Raw genomic sequence first — 14,491 nt, 5'->3', positions numbered from 1 at the left:
CCCTGAGAAAACCATAATTCCAAAAGAGTCATGTACCGCAATGTTCATTGCAGCTCTATTTACAATAGCCAGGATATGGAAGCAACCTAAGTGTCCATCAACAGATGAATGGATAAAGATGTGGCACATATATACAATGGAATATCACTCAGCCATAAGAAGAAAGGAAATTGAGTCTTTTGTAGCGAGATGAATGGACCTAGAGACTGTCATACAGAGTGAAGTAAGTCAGAAAGAGAAAAACAAATACCATATGCTGACACGTATACATGGAACCAAAAAAAAGGTTCTGAAGAACCTAGGGGCAGCACAGAAATAAAGACACAGATGTAGAGAATGGACTTGAGGGCATGGGGAGGGGGAAGGGTAAGCTGGGATGAAGTGAGAAAGTAGCATGGACTTATATATACACTACCAAATGTAAAATAGATAGCTAGTGGGAAGCAGCCGCATAGCACAGGGAGATCAGCTTGGTGCTTTGTGACCACCTAGGGGATGGGATAGGGAGGGTGGGAGGGAGACCAGGAGGGAGGAGATATGGGGATATATGTATATGTATAGCTGATTCACTTTGTTATAAAGCAGAAACTAACACACCATTGTAAAGCAGTTATACTCCAATAAAGATGTTAAAAAAAAACAAATCAATATTCTTGTCAATACCTTAACTCCACAGAAAAGACTTTTCTGTTACAGTTCTTCTGCACTAAACCTGAGTTAATTAGCATGGTCACCTCATGGTCAGTAAGGGAAAATTTTCTCTTCCAGGAATTACATCCCTTGGGTTATGGCCTTTTACCACGTTCTGGTATTCCTAAGTATTATCCCCTCCTCTACCCTAGCCTCAGTCCAACACAGGCACATCACTAATGTGCACATAGTCTTTCTATTTTGTGAGGAAATTTGAGTTGCAGAGTAGTCCCTACTTGGCAACAGTCTTGAGTATTCAGCAAGTTCCACAAGGGGCTCTCTTGTACTACTTTTCTTTTATGTACCCAAAGGCTCCTCTTTGTAGACTTCTAACTTAGTTTCATCTCCCTCCTTCCCTAGGTCCAAGCTGATATTTCACTCTGAGATTTTAGAGGGAGTGAACAAGGGATCTTTACCCATTTGGCCCCAGACCTACCATTTCACTTCAAGTCAAAATGGCGTCTGAGCAGTTCACCACCACAGCCTGGGCCAGCATCTCCCTGAGTTGTCTTGTTAAGGAGTCTTTCATTAGCCTTTCATGTGCTTCTGGGCATAAAGCCCTACACTCAGTCTTCCTCTCTCCAAATTCTTTTCCCTCATACCCCTCTTCCTGATTTTGGTTCATCATCTGCCCTTGCTCTTAGTGACGTCAGCCTTCCATTATGGACTATCCCCATCTCTCAAGCCTTCACCTCTCAGTTTCACTGACATGCCCTCTTATCTTCTCACAGGTCTGTCCTCTGAGCTCTTGAACCTGCTGGTCTAGCCTGCAGGTCACCTCCTCTGACAGACGGTCCTCTTAGTTAGGTTCCCAGATACTCCTTCTCTTCCATAACATCCAGCAACCACCAGACGACAACTATTTAAGAGGGGTGATTTTCTCTTCCAAAGACCATGCCTCTGAACTTTTTCCTTTCACTCTGGCCATTCACCACACCCAGCCTGTCTACTGGGATCTAGCACGCACAGCCCTTTCAAGTGTGCAACTGTTTTTACTACAATAAAAAGGACTGTTAGGATTCAAACTATATCCAGATGCGCGAAGTCACAAGTATACGGTTCCGTGCGACTTGGCCTGGCAGAGGTTGACAGCATTAGCCTCTTCCAAGGCCTCTCTGCATTTCCACCATTGTTGTCTCAGGAAACTCTCCTAGCCCTGATCTTTGGGGCTCACTATCCCCACTGGTTTCTTCGATTTTCACTCCCTGCTGCAGGTCCTGTCACTCCCTGGAATTGTTGGGTCCTTTTCTGCCTTTACTTTAAGGTCACTTGATCGGTCTTAGGTCATAACTGTCCTTCTCAGATCATATATACTTAGGAGCATTCATATTTATTGGTGGTTCACTCCTAGTTCCTTCTGACCTTTGTTCTTCTTTTCAACAGAGATATATTCACTTTCCATCAGTTCATACTGAGACTCTCTCTCACCTCGCTCTCTCCCTCTCCCTTAACTTTTTATTTTTCCTAAAACCTTCAAGCTTATTTGCAACTCTGCTGCCAGCATCCCTAACCTATTGGATGCAAAGTCACCAGGGTCAAACCAGACACATCAGCATAAGGAACTTTCAACCAACCTCACTCCTAAATTCTGATCAGGAATCTGACTGTACTAATATTGTTTTGACCCTAATTACATGTGCTCTTTAAAGAGTCTATCTCCATTTTATCACACCTAGTTCATAAATCACAGTGTTTTGAAGGGAAGTATATTTTGATTTTTTTTTTTTTTTTTTTTTTGAGAATCCCTTTGCTGTACTTTCATTATGGTGATCTGGGTACTTCGTGTAAATATACTGTAGTCATGCATATTTATTTGGAATAGATAAAGAAAAACAAACAAACCCCGAGGGTCAGGGTCGAAGTCTGCTCTTGCACATCAGAACCACCTGTGGATCATTTGTAAGATGGAAAAGCTCTGCCTCTCCATCCTCCCAGGGATTCAGACTCAGGAACACCTTGGGGAACCTAGAGCCACTGATGTAAGTGATTCCTGAGACAGTGCCATCAATAGGCGCAATGAAGATGTGAACTAACATAAGTGCTAAGATGGGCCTTCTGTGATTTTGCTTTGCCCTCCTGTTGCCTCTCTTCCAAGAAAAGCACTTCACGTGTTTTTGCCCACTCCTTCCGAGTCCCATCCTGATGTTCCAACGTAAACTAATTTTTTTGATGTGAGTAAACGACCTACTACCCTTTGCCAGAGGGAAAGAAAGTGTGGAGGGGTGGCTACCCTCAGTGCTTACATTCTGTTTTGTCATGCGAATGCATCTCCTGGGAGGTGTGAGGGCTTCTTTCTGCACCAGATGGCCCTTTAACTTATTACTCATCAGGATTGAAAAAAGTGTTGGGGGGAAGGGGTTCCCAGCGAGAATGGAAGCAAAGAAAGTTACCAAAGGCCTAACTGGTTCACAGCACATTTAGTGCACAGCCACTTCTTGTCTAGGGAATGTCAGACACCTGTAGCCCTTGACATCTTCTACGGTCAAACTTACCAGCCCTTCATTTACTTTAGGAGCCTGAGTTTATCAGAGAGAAAGGAAGGGGCAGACCTAGTTTCTTTATGTATTTGTCAGGCCCAGTTTCTCATTATTCTATTCCTTATCACCCCTATTTTTATCCATTTCTTTCTATGTTGTATGCAGGGACCAAAAGAGGGAGAACCTCTCTCTCTTTAAGAAATAACAAGGGATCTCAACTAATTATGCCTGTCATGTGACAGGTAATCTTGTTCTATTTTGAGCTTGGCTGTTGGATGGCTGGGGGTTCTGACATTGCTGATGATTTCTAGGTAATTTACATTCTCTGCAAGTTGGGGAAGTTACTCCCTAACTACTTGAGAAAGTACGGGGTAGAGAGGCTTAGAGCAACAAATCTGGTTTAATCCTAGCCTCATCTAACCATCTTTGTGACCCAAGGGAAGCCCTATATGCCTGAGACTCAACTGACCCCTCTATAAAATGGAGATAAAGACCTACATAAAAGGTGATGAGGATTTTACACAATGTCCAATAAGCACCTAGCATAGTTCCTATCTCATGGTAGATGGCAATATTATTATTATTCTCTACAACTCTTAAATGTCAGCAAAAGTCTTTGAGACTCCTACAGGACCAGCACCAGATGCCATTACACTTTAGGAATAAAAGAGTTTTGTCAGTAAATATATCAGTGGCTCATAGATGAGCATTTCAAATAATCCATCACACAACCACATCACTCCCTATCATGCTGTCAAAGAGCTCTTATCAAGCAAGAGGATAAGTCATGTAAAAGACACCAGATACACTGAACCATCTTACATGACTGTCCTGTTTTATTTTTACCACTGAACTATTTGTCAGACTGAACGTTTTGTTTTGTTTTGTTTTCTGTTATTACTTACAGCTGGTCCAGGAGAAGGAAGAAAGGAACCCTCTTCCTTTAAAAGCTGAAACTTTAACTTGCACCTAATTTTTAACAGAAAGCAAGAAAACATCAGTTATCTTCTCAGACTCCATTTCGGTGCACCCCAATTGTCTGAGTGACCCCTTGCCACCATCGTCCAGAGATCATGGACCTAGGGTTAGGAGAGAAGAGATCTCCCTAATAGCAGACGTGCCTGGATACAAAAGAAGGATATATTATAAGTGGCATTCATCCATTTATTTCCGAGTAAATAATCCCCCAGAAATTGGGAGGAAAAAAGTTAACCTACATTTTTTACTTTACAACATGGTTCCAGATAATGTTTTTTGTTTTATTTTTTATAAATAAAATGTTCTTAACTGCACTTCAGTAACAGCATTCATTTGTATGGTTTAAAATATTGATGTTTAGGATAAAACTGATATTTCTATTAATTTCCAGCTGTTAGTTGGTTTCGTGAAGGTTTCTTCTAGTTCTAAAATCCTTTAAGGCCTTAGAAATGACTCTTGATAAAATTTCTTTGTATTGCACAGCATATTAAATCTTCAGGGAGGCCCTTCTCCCTGTCCTGAGAGAAGCTCATTGGGAAGGAGGTGCTGTGCCGTCCAAAGAGGATCACCTACTGGGAATGATCAGAATAGTAACACCCATGCAAAGAGCACCTAAATGCACCAGGCTAAGCATGTTACATCTAGTTGTATATTTACGCCTTCAAACACCCTGTAAAACAGGTTTTCATTTCCACAGGTTACAAGAGAGGCTTCAAGAGATTCATTAAGCTGCTGCAGGTCACAATTTGGTAAAATCTGGAACTAGGAAAATCTGTATCTCCCTGGCTCCAAACTTGTGTTCTTTACTTTCTGTCAGACTACCTAGAAAGTAAAAAGTAAAAATTTACCTAAAAAGTAAAATGTGTAACTATGATGCCACTTGACGGCTTTAGAACCTAAGAAGCTGCGAAAGGCAAGGTCTACCCGTAGTGAATCAGGGGCAAAGCCTGGGGGTTGGACACTAGCGGCCCCAAGTGTTCAAGAGCCATGTTTTGATTGACCTTCGCAATGTTCGACTTCAATTCAAATTAAAAATTGCCAACATTTAAAACTATGCAGAATTCACATAAAAATCAGGATTGGGGAACTTCTACTGACAAACCAGAATATCTGGCAAAACTCTCCACATTCCCACATGGTAACTTTGGGGGCAGCTGAGCAGCAGATGCCTTTTCCGACAGACCACTCCCTCCCCTAGACCGCAGCCGACTTAGCTTGTGTGCCTGAGCCCTAGGGCTTTTGAGCTTGTGACCCTACCCCCCAACCCCGCCTCCTTTTCTCCATGGCACTCAATCTAGAGAAACTAGAAGGGTAAAGTGTTCTCAAACTTCGTAAACGTACAGTGTGTCAAAAACTATAAGAAAGGAGGTAACTTGTACCTTTTCCTCAATGGTTTCCTCTTGGGGAAGACCCAGAGATTGTGAAGGTTTTGAGAACAGCCTAGAGCTTTCAATTAAAATGGTTTTGTCTTTGGTTACTACCGGAATAAACCTGTAAGCAGACAGCTGTTTTATGCCAGCTAAAATTCTAGTCTTGGGTGGGATGGCAGAGGTTTATGACTTCAGATGAGAAACAGGCGGGAACAGATTATATTCCTATGCCAAGTTTCTCCCTTTATTGCCATGGAAGCAAGAAGACAAATGCAGAAAGAAGAAAGCTTTGCTAGACCCGTGTTTCACTGAGACTTTCTGCTAGGCATCAGAAGCTGCTCAAGATTTTGTAAACACTTTTACAGGAAAATCATGGCTATAGAAAACCTCTAAAATTAAAACAGAGCTGGAAAAGAATGAAGACCATGCATTTGTCTTTAAACTCAGAAGTGGAACCCCTGGGATTTCGTATTCTATAACAAGACTGGAAACATTATTAACGTTAATAAATAAACATCTGGATTGACTTGCAGTCTAAATTTAAGTGTCCAAAATATTTTGGCTCTATTATAACTATACTGCATTTTCCTAAATTTTCCAATGTTTCTTCTGTCCTCAGCTTACACTTCATTTTCTTCTGACTCTTTTAACTCAGGTCTTGTTTTCCATGAAAATAGGCCTTGTTATATAAATGTTTAAACACCAAATGTCCACAAAAAGATACAGAATTGGTTTTGATTTCATCCTTACATTTGCACAATGTGGGTCTTTAACACACTCATGTCCTTTTCACTGGAACCATGTAATCACACCATTTGCTTCTCTTTCATTCATCTAACACTTTGTGCTATATCTAATTCCAAGAGAGCCAAATTTTACCAACAAAATTTTCATTGAGCTAAAATTAAAACTCAAGGTCATGATGAAGTTATCTGTTAGTTCCATTCTTTAATGTAAAATTTAGCCAGTGTTAGCTCAGTTTTGGACAGTATAAGGGGGAAAACATGTAAAATATGGTGGCATAAACCAGATTAAGGCACACACACAGCCAAGTTTCACTTGGATCCTCCAAAAGCAAGAGTCCATGTGAAGGTGAAGGTCAGCAAAACACATCGCCACCAAGAAAAGTGCAATAAAACCAATGCAAAATGAAAATAAGCCAGCTACAGAGAATCCTCCTCATAAACGTGGAGCTTAGACTTGATCAGTTCCTCACCACCTTCGTTTGAGAGTGTTGGTCTCAGGTCCCTGGGCTGCTGTTGCTGCCTTGAGCCTTTTTCTAGTTGTAAGCCAAGGGGTTGCTATGCAGAGTCCCAATGCCTGGAACCAGAGTTAATCATTCACAGGCCCTTTTGCCTGAAATAAGATGCTTTTCATTTCCCTTGGCTTATGTGAATAATGAAAAAAGAAAACAAACAAAGGAGATAACTGCACTATGTTAAAAGATAATCCCTTAGCATAACTATTGTCTAGAAGGCTGAGCACCAGGGGCAGGCAAAAATCCAGTCTGCATTCAGTGACTACGGTGACATTTATTTACAAGAGATTATGCCATGACAGAGCTTCAAGTCATTTAGAAATGCTCCTATTCCCCAAGGTCTCCGCTATATTTATATGCAGGATCCCATATTATTTTTCCTGCTGTTATGGCAACAAAGATTTCAATGTTTACAGAGCTATCAAGTTCTGACAGGCCAAGCTGGGGACTTTGCATCACCGGCTCAAATGAAAATGGAGCAAGGGACCCGGGGAGCCAGCACAAGCTCGTCTGTCTGAACACCGAATACCTGAGCAGAAGGGAGGTACAAAGCAGGCAAACTGTGCTAATCAGCCCGCAGGGCCACTCTCCCCAAGGGAATTTGCCTTCAGGATCCTGTGGTTTCAGGGATATATTACGAAGTACGCTGAACCTAGTAAGTCACGAAACCCGAAAGAAAGGCAAACCCCCAAATTCCTACTACAATTTTGTACTCTGCATGGATATTTAAAGCTCTTTTAAATATGGGATGATAAAGAGGTCTATTATTAGACCTTTCGGGTAGTGGAAGAGGAAATGAAAATGCAGTGGGTGAAGAAAGGGCAGATCAAGTACTTTCTCTGTGCCCACTTTTTGTTTTTAACTACACAGTGGAGAGCATCCCTGCTTACCTTCACACAGAATTTAATCATTGCCCATGGTTTAGGAGTTTCCAGAATACTCCAGTGCTGGGACTAATTACCGTATGGAGCCAGGTATAAAAATGTCCTAGAAATACTTGTATCTATCTCACAGACAAGGTTATCTTGAGAACTTGCCACCTGCCCCATGGAAATAACTGTGTGTAAATGGGACCTCATGGTCTGAGGTTCTCTGCCTCAGAAGAAGTTGCTCTTTGGAGTGGACCCAAACTCCTCCATACTCTGTGACTGAGACACTGAACTAGAAATCATGAAAACACAAGTCCTTCCAAACACGCTCTTTGGATATCTTGGTTCTAGTGGAAGCATGAAAAAAAGTCACAAGAGGGGTTTCCCTGGTGGCACAGTGGTTGAGAGTCTGCCTGCCAATGCAGGGGACACGGGTTCGTGCCCCGGTCTGGGAAGATCCCACATGCCGCAGAGCGGCTGGGCCCGTGAGCCATGGCCGCTGAGTCTGCGCGTCGGGAGCCTGTGCTCCGCAACGGGAGAGGCCTCAACAGTGAGAGGCCCGCGTACCACAAAAAAAAAAAAAAGAAAGAAAAAAAAGTCACAAGCGTAGCCTCGGATGCAATCAGCCACCACTTTCCAGTCCTAGATGTGGACCAGGAAAACAATATCAAGTCACAGTGAAACGGAGCAAGAAGTTCTAGGCCAAGTTCCTTTCTTTTTTTCTTTTCTTTGTGTATGTGTGTTCATAAGGGTATTGGTGTTTATTTGCTTACAAAAGTGTAGGATGGACTTCACAAATGTGTCAAAAAATTTTTTTTTAATTTGAGGTTTTGTTCTGTTTAAAATTGTAAATAGCAGGAAATATGCATAGTCCCTAATGCTTAAGATGAACGTGCCAGCAAATAATAAACTGAGACTTATATAATATTGGACAGGTGAACAAAACTGTTTACATGATACAGACTTTCAACTTATGTAAAATAAATGTTAAAGTATGGAGGGAAAGGTATTAATAATAATTGCGATACATGTCTCTATATTTCTTTCTTGATAAACTAGAGCTAGAAATGAGTAAGAGTGATATATGGTCTTTCCCTTTGGAAGGGCTGCTTCCCAAGGCCATTGTAAAGACTAGTTGGAAAGCCTGGGAGAGGAGAGCAGGACTTTGAGCTCTAATAGACCTCAGGCCATCCAATGGTAGCAACTGTGACCACTGTTTGCAATTCCTGTTGCCATCAGTGACTTGGCTTTTCTTTCTTCATGAACTAACTTTGCTCATAGTTTGCTCCCTTGGGATCCTGGCCCCCAGACAAGATTATCTGTGGCTGGGCTTCCCAGCAGTCAGAGATTAAATGATACTGTTTGAAGCTGTGCTTCAGCGTGTCTTTCTATTTCTTCTGGTCAACCCACTTCAGTTTACCCCACAGCAGCAGGAAAGGCAGCTGATGTTATCATCTTCATCATCACAACAGTCTTCGTCATCATCAAGAAAAGAATTTATTACAAACACAGTTAATGGCCCAGATCTCATTCCTAAGTACTCTTTCAAGATAATTATTTAACCGTGAGTCTTACCATGAACTCTGCAAATGTACTATTCCTTCGTTTAACAAATATTTCTTAGCCCCTAACTTATGTGTGGCTCTGTACAATACCTTAGAAGTGCAGTGATATGCAAGATAAACGAGGTCTTTGCTTGGACTGAGCTTAAATTTTATGGGGAGACAGTAAATAAACACAAGTAAATCAACCAGCAATACAACTGTTAGCATCAAATATGATAAAAAGGAAATTAAGAGGCTATTACAGTAGAAATCATGGAATATCTTCAGATATTGGGTGCTTAAGAACTTCTTCCCTGATTGACATTTAAGAAGGGACATGTTGGATAAGAAAACAGTTCTGAAACTAAACACACTGGAAGCATTCCACTGATGGTAAACCTAATGATGTTTGGGGCTCTCAGTGACTACTTAAAAAGTCAAATAAAATATTTCTGGTACATTGTAAATCTCTCAGTCTTCTGGAAGACCCAATAGGATGACTTGGGGGAAACCTTATGTCTTAGTCCAAAGCTTGATACTACATTATTAACTAATTCCATCTGTTGACTTCTTGTGGATATTTTGGCTGCCACAACAAAACCAAGATCTTCCTTTAATGAAGGAAGATATAGAAAAGGGTTTTAATGTGGCAGATTAATGACGGATTTTCCTTAGTATCTGTCCTAAATTTATTTGCAAAATAAACTATGTATGGTTCTTATATACAATTTACTAGTGCGAACATCTTGCACTTTCATCAGATTTTTAAAGGGCTCTGTGACCCAAAAAGGACATGGCCACTCAGACAGAATGGATCTAAAGTAGTCCATTGATCTGGAATCTTTCAAAGAGTTGAGTTGTTCTATCCAGGCCTTCAACTGATTGGATGAGGCCCACCTGTATTATGGAAAGCAATCTGCTTTACTCAAAATCCACCAATTTAAATTTTAATCTCATCCAAAAACAACCTCACAGAAAAATTCAGAATAATGTTTGACTAAATATATGGAACCATGGCCTAGAAAACTGCCACAAAAAATTAACCATTACAAAGTATACACTGCATCCTGAAAGGCAGAGGTCCATACTCACAAGGTATCATTTAAAAGGTGATGCCTTAGCTATACCTATAAGAGACGATACCAAAGCCTTTATCAGGCTGCAGCTTCTGGGTGATGGATGATGTAGTATGTGGTAGGATGGGGTACCATGGTCATTTATCTTTTGCTACACCTGCTTTGCCGTAAGGTGGGTCCCTTGGTTCAAAGAAATGTCATGCCAGATCTCATGTTTATAAATCAGATACTCTGTGAGCCCTTGGATAGCAGAAAAGCTGAGGAACTGCAGGCAGGAAAGAATATCCATACCTGGAAATACATGTAAATCCTAGTCATGACAAATCACTGCCCTCTCCATGACACGAACTGTCCAATGTAAATAACTTGCCACTAAGAGGCTTGTTGGTTTCCTTGAAGGATAACATTACATTTGGGGCTCAGCATCATATTATATTAGGAGTCTCTCCTGCTGACAAGTTGTACATTCAGCAGCAGTAGCTAGAAGAACATATGCTTTTTGTCTCTGCCACCATGTCTACCCAGTTCATGGGCACATTTTGGTAGCCAAAGACAAGACACTGGGGTAGCCAAAGACAAAGGATGGCTGGCTTCTCTTGGATGAATCATCCTATCCACCTGCTGCTCTACCACTGGATGGTCTCTGGTGGGCATTAACATGCAATGGGAAGATTGCTTTGTGCCCGCTCCCATGAAATCCACCCAACTGCTTCTCACCCGACCTCCTTGCCCTCAATCTTCCAATCTTGCTGCTTTCAGACCCCTGACTAAACAGGCAAACCAATCTCCACTACCTGGGAGTTTGTATGTATCCTTACATTGGGCTACTCTTTTCTCCACACAAAATGGATAACAAGCTACCCTGCCTGGAGTCCTGCCCACTGGAAGAATTTCTTTCTGCCACTGTCCTTCTGGGCCATCCAAGAATAGGCTTAACTGAACCAACATACTGAGCTGACCTATCTGTGAACCAAGCTCAGGACTTTTTCCTCTTCTAACAGTTAATTATGGAGCTGAAGGTGTAAACTAAGGGAGAAGCATCGGTGCCATGGGGGTAGGTGACATGGGGATTTGAGCCACCTATTTGTCAGAATTACATGTGCCTTCAGGACCTGCTGGCACCTGATTCTGGATATACCACTTTTATTGTACAATGGATTGTTGCTGGGCCCACCTAAACTTACGACTTAGTGGGTATGAAAGCAGCCGACTCAGGATGGGCAGCTCTGGTCATGTAGTCATTTGATGTCCTGTGTTTAGATGGCTAGTACCTACCAGATCCAGTAGCAGATCAGAGCTGCCTCGTGAATGGTGTATAGTACTCAGTTGTAGATGGCTTCTCCAGAAACTTGGGTTCTACCCTGTGATTCTTCTATTAGAACTTGCCAGAGACTCCATATAGTGTCTACATTAGTGTCGTGTAGGATATATGATGTATATTTATATTCAAATATGTATATTCAAATGCTAATCTCATCTGGAAACACCCTTACAGAGATACCCAGAAATAATGTTTAATCTGGCACCCCATGGCCAGTCAAGTTGCCATATAAAATTAGCCATCACAAGTCTACCCCTTATCAACTTGGCAGTCACACACATCTCCTTAAACCATACTTAATCTCCAAATAAAGACAATAACAAAATCATAATTCTGCCCAACATGATACAACTATCCGGCATACAACCAAAAACACACTAATCTCTTCCCTAGAAGAAGACGTAAAGTCCTTGAGTGATGCTTACTCTTTCCTTGATATACTATAACTTAAATGCTATGATGTAAAATTAACAATACTTAAATACTGTGATATATAATCAACACATCTTATATTACATAACAAAGGAGTAAGAGAGAAAAGAAAACAAAGGTTGTAGCTGGTATTTATAACTACCTTCTTTCACTATCCATTCTGTATTCCCTTTGCCTTCAGCAAGCACCTCAGCTGATCATGGTTCTTTACCTGGTGGGGTGACCCAAGCCTTCATTCCTGAAGGATCTGGGCTATTGGTAGTCCTGCCTGGGTCGGGTCGTTGTATTTTTCCATTGACCTTAATCACTAGGCACGGTAATACTAAGAGATGTCCTAAGGGATCTCCTGTATCCCAGACACACTCTTCCTTACCTTCACTGTGGAGTAGTAGTCCAATTTCCCCTTGGTAATCAGGATCAATCACCCCAGCCAGCACAGTAACTCCCTTCTTTGTCTGTTGATTCAGAGACATCAGGAGCCCACAGTGGCTGGGCAGCAGTCTTAACTTACAGTTCAATGGAACCATTGTTGTGTCTCCTGGTGGAATCATTCCTCCCTCTGGAACTAAGAACTTTAGGCCAGCAGAGCATAAAGTTGCAGAAAGAGGAGGCAAAAATTTTGCTAGTGGGTCACTAGATATAATTGTAAGTGGTACCACTGCCATTTCCACTCCTTGATTCTTGGACCTGTGAATGCTGCCTATTGGAGAAATAGCAACATATACTGGACACTGATTCGGAGTTTACACAGCCTTCTGGAGGACCTTGCCCCAAACCTGAAAGGTACTTCCACCTAGCTGATGCTGTAACAGAGTCTTCAAAAGGCCATTTCACCACTCTTTCAAACCAGCTGCTACAGGATGGCAGAGAACATGGTAAGACTAAGGAATTCCACGAACATGGGACCATTGCTGCACTTCTTTTGCTATGAAGTAAAGTCCTAGCATGTCCCAAACTGCTAGAGCCTTAAAACCTTTACTGGAATGACAGGCTCCTGAATCTTTGTAGAGTTCCTCTCAATCTCTGGAGTACACGTGTCTTCCCAGGGCATCCAAAGTACTTGCCATTTCCTGCTTATGTATGATTAACTGCCGTCACCAATATAGAGGACCAAAGTGATATTTTGTGGAATGACCAGAAGATCAAGGTCCCTTCAAGCTACATTGTGACAGAGCAGGAGAGTTAACTTGGGCCTAGGGCAAGCCTGTGAATATATCCTGTTATCCACCCTGGCGAACTGTTTCTGATCCTCATTCATAACAGGTATTGGAAAGAACACATTTTCCTGTTCAATAACCGCGTACCACAAATGAGAAGCAGCGGTAATCTGTTCTAGGAAAAATACCACATGCAGCATAGCAGCCACATTGGGGTTACCACTAGGTTACATTTCTGCTAGTCCACAGTCACCTGCCGTGATTCATCTGATTTATGCAGGAAGTAAAATGATGTATTAAATGGGGATATAATGGGGCTACCCATCTATGTTGGTTTTATTAAGTCTTCGAGGATGGTGATAATCGCTGCCAATTCACACAGGAGTTAGGGGACAGAATTATTTTTGATTTACCATCTTGGCCTGGGTGACCTCCACTTGGTCTTTGCTACTACAATAGCTCTTACTCCACAGATTAGGGAACCAATGTGAGTCTTCTGCCAGATGTTAAATATGTCCACCCTGATTATTCAGTCAGGAAATTGGAAAATGATTACCAGATGAGCCCAGAGGCCCACTGGACCCAATTTGAGCTGGTTCCATTGACCACCTGACCTCTATTCTCCCTCACTCTAACAGAGAAGGCACGAGAGTGTTCAGGTTTCCCAAGAACAGTGTCTTATCAAATCCTCTATCCATCAGCCGTGTAAAATGTGTGTATTCCCCAGAATCTGAGAAAAACATTCATGAGCAAATAACTTAAGAAAGTACCCTCAGCTTCCACTCCTGGGTATATACCCGAAAAAAAACAAAAACACTAATTCAAAAAGATACATGCACCCCAATGTTCACAGCAGCATTATTTACAATTGCCAAGACATGGAAACCACTTAAGTGTCCATCAACAGATGAATGGATATAGAAGATGTGGTATATATATATATATATATATATATATATATATATATATATATATATATATATGTATATATACATACATATATATATATATATATATATATATATATATATATATATATATATATATAATGGAATACTGCTCAGCTGTAAAGAAAGAATGAAATTCTGCCATTTGCAGCAATGTGAATGGACTTGGAGGACATTATGCTGGGTAAAATAAGTCAGACAAATAAAGACAAATACTGCATGATGTCATATGTGGAATCTAAAAAGTACAACAAACTAGCAAATATAACATAAAAGAAGCAGACTCACAGATATAGAGAACAAACTAGTGGTTACCAGTGGCGGGGCCGGGGGTGGGTGCAATATAGGGATGGGGAGTGAAGGGTACAAACT

At 41.3% G+C, this 14,491-nt stretch overlaps 1 protein-coding gene across 1 annotated transcript; it reads right to left on the bottom strand.

Annotated features, from left to right (window-relative positions):
- Positions 1 to 12,212: 12,212 nt before the first annotated feature.
- Positions 12,213 to 12,680, bottom strand: LOC132488332 (deoxyuridine 5'-triphosphate nucleotidohydrolase-like). The gene has a single exon (XM_060096375.1). It carries the CDS (start codon positions 12,678 to 12,680, stop codon positions 12,213 to 12,215), a length of 468 nt encoding a protein of 155 aa, XP_059952358.1.
- Positions 12,681 to 14,491: the final 1,811 nt, after the last annotated feature.

This window comes from Mesoplodon densirostris, chromosome 1, assembly GCF_025265405.1.
Source record: "Mesoplodon densirostris isolate mMesDen1 chromosome 1, mMesDen1 primary haplotype, whole genome shotgun sequence".
Classification (NCBI taxonomy): Eukaryota; Metazoa; Chordata; class Mammalia; order Artiodactyla; family Ziphiidae; genus Mesoplodon; species Mesoplodon densirostris.
The sequence above is the reverse complement of the archived record's forward strand: the minus strand, read 5'-3'. Positions and strand labels throughout refer to the sequence as shown.